Source organism: Primulina tabacum, unplaced genomic scaffold, assembly GCF_025594145.1.
Source record: "Primulina tabacum isolate GXHZ01 unplaced genomic scaffold, ASM2559414v2 Contig571, whole genome shotgun sequence".
Classification (NCBI taxonomy): Eukaryota; Viridiplantae; Streptophyta; class Magnoliopsida; order Lamiales; family Gesneriaceae; genus Primulina; species Primulina tabacum.
Window position 1 is genome coordinate 1 of NW_027459790.1, and position 10,313 is coordinate 10,313.

The 10,313-nt window shown below is 30.6% G+C and overlaps 1 protein-coding gene and 1 long non-coding RNA gene across 2 annotated transcripts; both read right to left on the reverse strand.

The window, feature by feature from the left end:
• Window positions 1–51: 51 nt before the first annotated feature.
• Window positions 52–1,464, reverse strand: LOC142534534 (uncharacterized). The gene is made up of 3 exons (XR_012817078.1): window positions 1,405–1,464; window positions 324–443; window positions 52–221 (listed from the first exon to the last, which is right to left on the reverse strand). It is a non-coding gene; the product is annotated as an uncharacterized LOC142534534 (long non-coding RNA).
• Window positions 1,465–7,719: 6,255 nt separating this feature from the next.
• Window positions 7,720–8,639, reverse strand: LOC142534532 (protein SPIRAL1-like 5). Its single transcript, XM_075641398.1, has 2 exons — window positions 8,203–8,639; window positions 7,720–8,101 (listed from the first exon to the last, which is right to left on the reverse strand). The coding sequence occupies exons 1-2, from the start codon at window positions 8,443–8,445 to the stop codon at window positions 8,012–8,014; spliced, it is 333 nt and encodes a 110-aa protein (XP_075497513.1). The 5' UTR covers window positions 8,446–8,639; the 3' UTR covers window positions 7,720–8,011.
• Between the last annotated feature and the right edge of the window lie 1,674 nt (window positions 8,640–10,313).

The following is a 10,313-nucleotide window of genomic DNA, read 5'->3' on the forward strand; positions in this document are numbered from 1 at the left end:
AGCAAGAGCATCATATTCAGAAAGTCAAAAGCGTTTATTTTCGTACGTGCTATATACAGGATGAACGTTCCACGAAGGCGAGTTAACCAACGTCAGGTTCGATATCATGATATTATCCGAATACATGATCTCAATAAGATAGGGCCTTGTGTATTGCAGTTCTCCCTTGTGGAATTTGTCCCACCAAGATTGACCTTGCCCATCAATGGTGCCATTATCGCCTGCGAATGGGATCGAAAACCTCGTGTCACAGTTCAAAATTTGGCCGTCTTAACTATATATTCAGTCTATTTTAGAAGACTGTCTTGGATTTAGACTCTTGCCTGTTATTACTACGTCAGTTAGGTTGATACCAAAGATGAGACTGATGTATCTTCCGCCTGGGGTGTCGCGTCCGTGACCATAGGATGGGAGGGTTCTATCACAGTCCATTCACTTTCATCCTACGTTAATTCATATTGGATGAAAATTGAGGATATTGATCACTTATTAAAAACACTATTCCTTATCGTGCAGTGCAGTAGAATTCTCTTTTGCTTCCTTTGGTTGTGCTACCCATGCCTTGAAATTTAGTTTAAACAATATAAAGCAAATTTAACGTACTGTCACGTTTGTGGCCTGTTCCAAGCTAAGTTCGACTCAGATTTTTTTTAGGAAATCATAATATATTAAGTTAGCAACCCAAGTCTTGTTTTACAACAGAACACAAAAAAGAGAGGAGAAGACTCACTAAAGTCACTCCGAACCATATGCGACAAACCAAAAAAAGTTAGTACGTGTCCTACTTGATTAGCCATCCGATTAGAGAGCTGCGCAATACATCTGGAAGCTTGTGAGGGAAGACGTTGGATGACAGAAACTATAGGAGCAGTTTGACTCAGAATCTTGTTATAAATGAATTTCTTTTCGTGTTTGATGCATCAGTTAAAAACATTAGAACTTTGACATAGGAATTAATTAGTTTTTCCTGTTCTAACGAACGTCACACATTAGTTAGTTTTTAAACCATATAGATCCTAATATTTGACTTTGTAAATCAAATCATTTCATTGACCAGCTTTTCGAGGCGATAAGACGATACTGCGATCATGCTTCTTACGGTGAATATTTATTAAATTAATATGCATTTAAATGACCCATTAGCAATGTGATTAAAACTAATCTTTATATATACATATATATATACATACATATACATATATAGATATATATATATATAAATTCATGTTTTTGGTACGTGGTGACACGATCATTTTGACATCTATCTTTGAATTTTGAAAATTATTGAACATATTGTAGTTCTTTTCTTAATTTATTTTGTGTAAATAAAGCAAAATGCAACCGAGAATATGCCGGAGAAAACAAGATAGGAAGAAGAAACACTGTGAGCCCTGCAAATCAAACCTGGGATGCAAGAAGAACAGCGTCTTTGTGCAGAAAAAGGGTGAAAGGCTGGTGATATTGAAACTTCGGTCAACCATTTCCCCGGAGGAAACGAACAGCATCGAGCCGCCGTCCGATTCGAACTGGCTGAATAATCACCGGCAGCCCCAAAAGCCTTCGTATTCGACGTCGTTCCATCTCCCACACCTCCGAAGTCTGTTAACGAAAACACTGTGAGCCTGCAACTTAGTGTGCGATACTTGAAGTCATCCCACCGCGATGAAGATCTCGACCGTTCACCAAGTTTGATCTCACCAGAATAGTGGCAGCAAGAACAAAGATTGCTTGAATTACCTGATGAGGAGTACATCAAAATTGGAATGCTGAAATGGGAATTCATACGGACACAGTTGAATTCATCAGAGAAATTTTAATGAGAAAAAAGAAGAATTCACCTTAAATCTCGTTAGAGTTCTTGGAAACTCCATGTTAACTGTTGGCAATATTGTCGAGAAGACGTGCGATTATATAGGCATCCTCCAAAAGACATACATACATACATATATATATATATATATATATATTTGCAGAAATGTGATATTAAAATATATAAATAGCAAATATTGTGATTAAAAGCACGATCTAAAAATCTTAAAAAAAACGCTCAATCGAAAATTAATAATATTTTAGACCATGTGTTCAAAAATTAGATATCAAACTTCATAGATATCAAAACTTTTCACAGAAAGAAAAATCGGTACAATTAATCCTTAAATCACTATTCATCTAAATATACAAATACAAAAAAAAAAAAAAGAGTATAATTTGTCACCTAGAACGTAATAATAAATAAAAATATAATTTGTTACCTAAAACGTAATAATATGAGAAAGGAAATGTAAAAAGTGAATAAAAACTAAAATATGGCAAATTAGTTTTTAATAAATATATTGTAACAGAGATGGGTAAAATGTCCATGTAAGAGAATTCTTGGATGGGCAAAACATGTGGATGCAACGAAAAGAGAGGTAAAGTAAAGAGAAGTGCAAGAAACAGTTTCAGCCCTATTCACGTTTTCTACTTTCTCAGTAACTGGTTTCAACTTAACAACATAACGTAAATTATTTATTATTTTAATCATTAGATTAAAATTTATGCAAACGAATTATCTCGTTTGTGGATGGTTAGTTGAAATTACTGCCTCGTGGTACGCAAAAGATTTGATTCTTAAATAATAAAAAAAGGCGTGACTATACATAATTATATTTGATGATCTTACGATTGGTTGCGTTATCAGAATGCTTAATGAAATCAGACTAAGTATCGAGGTCATGTTGCCGACCGCTGTCTGGGAGTAAAATTCACTCAAAACTCGTTAACAAGCAAAAAAAGAGTATGGAAGCTAGGAAAAGTATCTAAAGTGCAATTTGAACTAATATTCATCATTTTAAACTTTAAGACAGAGATGAAGAAAATGTGCCTTAGACCTCCAGAATTGAATGAAGTGCTCAATTTTTATAGCTTAAGAAAAATGATACGAGAAAACCCACTTATCGAAGGATGAACTGAAAGGAAAATAAACTAAAAGGGAATTTTAAAATTTTAAAATAATTAAAATAATAAAACAGAATTCACAAATTTAATATCTTTTTATCCTCTTATTCTTTAAAAGTTTTCAAGGACCTTCAAATGTTCCATTTTTTTTCCTTTAATAATTTTTTTGTGGAGTTTGGTTCGGCACAGAAATGTGTTAGGTTTTATACCATGCCCGGGAAAAAGTTTCTATTGTTATTATGAGTAGATCTATTGTGAGACGGTCTCACGAATCTTTATCTATGAGACCGGGTCAACCATACCGATATTCACAATAAAAAGTAATACTCTTAGCATAAAAAAGTAATATTTTTCGTGAATGACCCAAATAAGAGATTCGTCTCATAAAATATGATGAGACGTCTCACACAGTTTTTGACTCTTGTTATTTTTGCATCACTCTGGCACTAGTAAGTAAAGATAACATTTATTGTCCTAAGCAGGTGTTAACAAGAAAATGGGTCCAACCCCAATCCAAATAACCAAACATTCCCGTCATAAAATTAATTAATTCAAAATATAAACTTCACATAACTCAAAATTAAATTTTTTTTCCGATAAAACATTGTCTTTTTCCAACATATAAGGTATTTTATATAGTTGTCAAGGATGCAATGAGGGCTTGGAGGAAATGTAAATAGAATTTGCCTTTTTGGTTCCCAATTAGATAAATATATAATATATCCCGTGACTCGTTCTTTTAATTTGTCACACGCCACAATTACAATTCAGACTCCCACCAATCAGAGCACTCACGGGTGGATTTGTGCACTAGTGGATGGTCACCAACGGGGGACCATGCACCATAATAATTATTGCCTACGAATGATAATAAAATTATCCTTTATTGTAAAAAACAATATAAACACAAAATAACTAAGGAGTAATGTTTTTTTCCATATAGTAAAAATCAAAACTTATACTTTTAATTTTCTTTATTGGAAATTTGTTAACAATAAATTTTTTTGTTTTCAATATAAATTAATCCGATAAAAATCGCTCAACTCGAATCTAACCAACATGTACTTGTACGTACTGAATTTATATTTCGATCGGTCTCCGGTTTATAAGTTCTTGTGATATAAAATTATTGTTTGTTAATGTTCTTGAATTTTTTATACAAGAAATCATATTGTTAATGAATGTTGGTTCACTGGCAAATGTGAGTGTGTTGTTAATTGGGCCTTCGTTTAAACCAATTAGCCCATACAGACACAGAACATTTGTTATATTGGGCCAGATACTGCATTATTTTGGGCCTATAGGGAAGAACAATTGAAATTTATTATTATTACAATTTAATCAGTAACTAAAGCTACAATATCTCATACCTAAATGAAGCCTCTTCTCAATTTTCTCAGTTTAATGGTCGAATTAACTGATTTCTTTTCTACATTATGTTGTTTTATTTAAAATTATAAAAAAATATGAAATAACATAACTTTCTAACATTCGAATCTCATTCTCTGAAGTGTAAAAAAAAAAAAAAAAAAAATTCTCAAGCGATCGTTTTAAAAAGTAATTTTTTAAAACTAAAAAAGGTGAGTACATAATTACATTTTGTTCCACTGCCCAAACGAAAAAAAGAATAATTAAAGAGATTCCTTGGACGTCATATTAAAGTGCGTATTAATTTAATTGTAGCAAAATCAAATAAAGTTTTTCAAAAATAGACACATAACAGCTCCATGATAAGATACTTACAATAATTAGCGGCCCGACAAACACACTGTTTATTTATTAACTTAATGGATGATGTACGTGTTTGGTTGATATAAAAAACTAAGGCAAAACTTATGTGAGATGGTTTCACATGTTGTATTTTTGTGAGACAAATATCTTATTTGGATCATTCATGAAAAATTATTACTTTTTGTACTAATAGTATTACTTTTTTATTGTGAATATTGGTAGGGTTGATACGTCTCACAGATAAAGATTCGTGAGACCGTCTCACAAGAGACCTACTCTAATCAAAAAATAAAATAATGATTATATGACATCACACACGTACACACACATATATAAATTAATGTAATCAATGTATATATACACGCCTAAGTAAACATTTGCAAGTATGATATACATCAACTATTCTTACAATTAAGATTTCAATAAGAACAAACATGAGTCATAGTTGTTGGAGTAGTTAATCGTTTCAACAATGATCATGAGTTTGAATTTCATATAATCACTTTCTCGAGCAAGCATGTCACACATAGTTTGTTCAATACAATTTAACATGACTAGTGTGATGTACATACTACTATGTCAGCTCGAAAATTTACACAATGTATACACAAAAGTAGATGTTGTGTGTTTCATCGCCATGAAAGATAAATAAAAAAGATTCCATTACAAATGAGTAAAACCTAAATTACTTGGTACTTTTAGGGAGCACTTGACCTGGTATCCTGCACAAAATTTTAAATACTTTTTATATTTTATATGTGCACTATAAATATTATGTTTGGTGTCACACTTTCCGTTGTAGTGCGTATATATAGTAATCCCACAATGCATACAAAAGAGCAAACATGTAGGAGGTAATGTTGTGCCACTTTTTCCCTAAATCTTACACACATTTTATTTTGAAAATATTCTACACAAAATGATGATGATGATGATGATGTGTATGTAAAATGATGATGATGATGATGTGTGTGTGTAAATGTGTAGAATATTTTCAAAATAAAATTAATGTTAACAAAAATTATGGAATTTTCTCTTCGTTTAGTCATATTATGGAATTTTCTCATCATTAGTCACTCTATATTTTATATATTACAAAATCTAAATAAAATTTCTCTTTTAAATCGAACAATTCTTCTAAATTAAAAATAATTTCGTGTTAATTGTTTAGTATTATATGATCAAACTAAAAATAAAATAACACATGCAACATGTATACATCTTTTACTAGTATATATTATTGTAGGAACTTAAATAATAATAATAATAATAATAATAACAACAACAACTTGGTAATGAGTGAATACGTCACATTTACATATTAGGAATTGTTATGTATTAATAATTAAATATGTAAAAGATAGAATAACTAATTCTATTCTCTAAAACACTCCTTTTTTTTCTTTTTTTCTTTTTTTTCAAATACCATTTTCCCACATTGCTTCTGTTTTTAATGAGAATAAACATAACATAGAAAAAAAACTCAAATATGACTAGCTAAAACGTACTAAAACTTGTGCATTGAGAGAACGAGAATTTAAATATATCTTTTAAAAAAATTAATAAATAAATCTATTGATTTAATTATTCTTAACAAAGGAATTGCTTGTTTCCCTTTGCTAGTTGTGACTTTTTATAGACACAATGTTTCCAAACTTTCAAAATTCACTAGCTATAAGAAAACATGGCTTCAAAAATGAATTTCTTAATTTAGTAAACTAAAATATTAAAAATGTTCCTTTTCTTTGCATTCTTGTGGAAAATAATTGAATGATAGAGCTCATAAAATGATCAGAAACAATAATCTGGACTTAGGAAGAAAACAATATAGTTAGAAAAATTATACATTAACTTCTGACTCCTTTCTACTTGAGAGGTGAGATCACCCCTACTTGCCTCTGCTGGATCGCCCCTTAGCTTAATCTACATCAGTCTTGCTCGAATATATCCCAATGTAGGTCTCTCGAGCCACCGAAACTTAAAGTTAAACTCCTGAAAGAGAGGGTGGTGGTCCTCACTCCTCTAGCTAGCCAGTACCTGTTCGGTTCTTTTGAATAATATATCTGGAAATGTCCGTTGAAGCTGAAGTATCCTAATGCTTCCATAATGCAAGTGGATACGTTCTCTTTTGTTTGGGTATATAAGTGCTATAAAATTCTTCTAATTTCTTAAACATGTAATGCTCGATTGGAGCACAATATATAAATATTATTTTCAACCTCTTACCTATTTATTCTCGTATCTTTCCTGATCATTATGAGCTCTAATTTCCTCAAAACTCCATAGCCAAGATGATTCCACTTTTTATATCCATGTGAATCACTTTGCCACCTCAATTGATCTTAAACTATATGAATGCGTGTGTGTATAACATGACACTCTAAATCACAGAACTTTCTATACATCACTGTATGTTAATGAATATATTTCGTATATTCGACTTCCTTTCCAAATTATTCTTGACTAGCGCTCGGTCCCTCAACAAAATATGAGTTGGATTAACAATATTATCTCGGTGATCATAAAACCGACCTTCAACTCGTATTCGGACTATACTTCATAGCTACTGGAGAAAGTACCAAGCAAGGAATGAGCAGATCGTCAGTTCCTTGGTAACATTTGTATAATTCAAGCAAAAAAAATTAGAATCCAGTTCGGATACCATTAGCGCTTCATGTGGCAATCATTGTTAGCAGTTCATTCAAAAAATTAAGTTAAGCTATTTCATATCTCGTGCAGTACTTGGTGCTGCATATTATATGGCATTCATATATTCAATCAAGTTGTAAAGTCCAATTTATATGAAGGATTATAAGCATTAGAAAAACATTCAAAAACGAGAAATTATTTAAAGAAAAACAAGTCTAGTTGTGCATATATCGTTACAACTTTTACATATGATGTAAACACAACCAACACAACTCTCGCTTAATGACACATTTTACATGCACTTTAATTTATTGTATTCCTCCAAAGCAAGCTACCTCCAAACCTATATATATATATATATATATATATATATATATATATACACACACATATATGAAGTAATTTGGACTGCCAATTGTGGAACATACTATCATAACATTTGAAAACATTAATTTTACCACATTTGAAAAGGAAAAAAGGGAAAATTCACACTTTGAACAACCAACACACGCCAAACCCTACAAACCCTAACCTAAATTTCACAGAATTACCTTCTGTCAGAAATCAAGTCTCACATATTTATTAATCCTGGGGACAGAGTGTGCATTATTCATGACATCAAAGAAACACGTACATGTCAATACACCCTTGTTTGATCTTGGGTAAAACAAAGGATTAACAGATGTTGAATCCTTTACACCATATTTCCGGACTTGTCTCCAAACAGATACCCTAAAGATGAATCTCCACCTGGAGCAGATTTGACCTTTGTTGATGGACGACCCTATAATTGCACAAATATGAAAAAAAAAAACGAAATGGGATTTTAAAAAAAGTAAATATAATTAAATAGTGTTCGATCTTTAAAACTATCTATGTACTTACAGTGATGAAGTTTCCTGAATTTTGGCCCTGAACCCTAGGATAGTTGTTGGATATATTAGCTTTGTTCTGAGAAGATGGGGATGCAAGATTTTCTTGAGGCTTTTCGACTTCTACATCAATCCCATAAGGTGGCAAAACAGCCCCCGGAGATGGCGGCGCCACATCATTTTTCTTTTTGTCATCGGTACCAAAGAGATAGCCCAGAGAACTCTGCCCACCTCCATAGCTTCCACCTCTTTTCATAATTGATTTCTGTATTAATGAAATAAATCTTCTTGGAATATATATGATTAAGCGGGAGGAGGAGAACTGGGGAACCGAGCCTATATTTATAAATAATAATTGAAGATGAGATGGGAGAGTTTATTCTGTGCGTTGGAATTAATGTTGGCCGTACAAGATTGGTCGTCGTTCATTGTTTTGCACAGTTAACTTGAACACTAAAGTATTTGGTATGTTTTTAAGAGCATCCGATGCATTTCATATATATCTATCTATAAAAAATAGTTTATTTGAAACACATGTACATTAGATTTTAATATAAAAAAATATACTTTTTAAATGTACTTAATGTTTTTATAAATTTAATTATATATGTTGGAATAATTTTTTCTATCAAATATTATGTTTGAAATTTTCATTTATTATATTTTCTTTTCCATAATATAAGGGTGCATTTGATTCTAGAATATGAAAGGCAAAATCGGAGCATAGGTTATCTATTTTTTGTGTGTTTTTCGTTCTACGATTTTGGTCATCTATGTTATCAAATTTCAATATTAGTCTTGTATTTTTCAATTTTTCTCAATTTTGGTCATTTTTAATCGGAGGTGCTTATGTTGTACTATACAAATCAGTACCGTATTTGAGTTTCAATGGCGTCGAATCAGCGCTACATCGGAAAAATGATTAAAATTGTCTAAAAAATAAAGATAAAAAAATAAGACTGAAATTTGAGACAAATATAGATGACTAAAATCGCAAAAAGACGTTAAACATACATGACAAAAAAAATTCCCTAATTAAAATAATTAAATTCATTATCTCCTTTCTTATATTTGTTGCGAAAAAGGATTATAAAGCTTATAATTAAGTTACATGATCAATAGCATCTATTAACTTGTGTGAATTTTTTTCATAAAGCAAATGTGGATACTTAGAGAGTGTCTGAGAGAACTTCTATGAAGTACTTTCTGAATTCTCTGTAAAAGTGTTTTGGGATGTCCGTGAAAACCAGTTTCTGCTTTAACTTTTAAATTTTTAATCAAAAGCTAGAAGCATGATTGATATATTTTTTTCCGTTTATATTTCTTTGTTAATGGTTTAAAGTTACAATTTGACATTTGAATCTTTAAAAAATGTATCATATTCCACAATTACTCTCAATTTTTATAAATATTTTTGGAGATTTTTTAAAATTTTTTAAAAGTTTTAAATAAAATTTATAAAATTTAAAAACATATTTATTACAAGCTTATTTTATATTTTAAAAATCATTTTTTATAATTTAAATTTCCATATTTTTTTATATTTTATGCATTTATAAAAAAAATTCATTTGTTATAAAAAAATTATTAACTTTTATATAAATTGTTAAGCATTCATGTTATAAAAAGATAAATTAATTTTGATATAAAATATTAAAAATGTAATAATAATTATATAAATATGTTGTTGATGGTCTAAGTACTAAAATTTAGATAAATTGTTGTGTGCAATAATTGTCATTGCTGGATAAAGCAATCAAAATGTGGTGTTTGAACTACTATACGGTTTAAAAGATTTGAGTTGCACTATTACCACTAGTTATATCTTTTAGTAAAGCGACAAGCGTCTGGTCCTACAATTGGAATCGAATCCAAAGTTACGTGTTCGATTCTCATTGATTGCAAAGAGTGTAATTATTGAAAGTGAGATTATTAGGTGCAATAATTGTTTCTGTCGGATATATCAATCGAAACATGATACTTGAACTGTTATACAATTAAAATTTTGAGTTGCACTGTGACCACTAGCTATAACTTTTGGTAAAGCGAAGTGCTCAGTCCTACTTAATTAAAAACGACAAATGGATGCTAAGGATATTATTGTACTTTTACCAAAAAAAAGAA

Excerpts from the sequence above, each read along its gene's own strand:
- LOC142534532 (XM_075641398.1), bottom strand. The coding sequence starts at position 8,445 with ATGAAAAGAGGTGGAAGCTATGGAGGTGGGCAGAGTTCTCTGGGCTAT. Across the intron at positions 8,102-8,202 it reads ATTCAGGAAACTTCATCACT|GGTCGTCCATCAACAAAGGT; the intron begins GTAAGTACATAG and ends GTGCAATTATAG.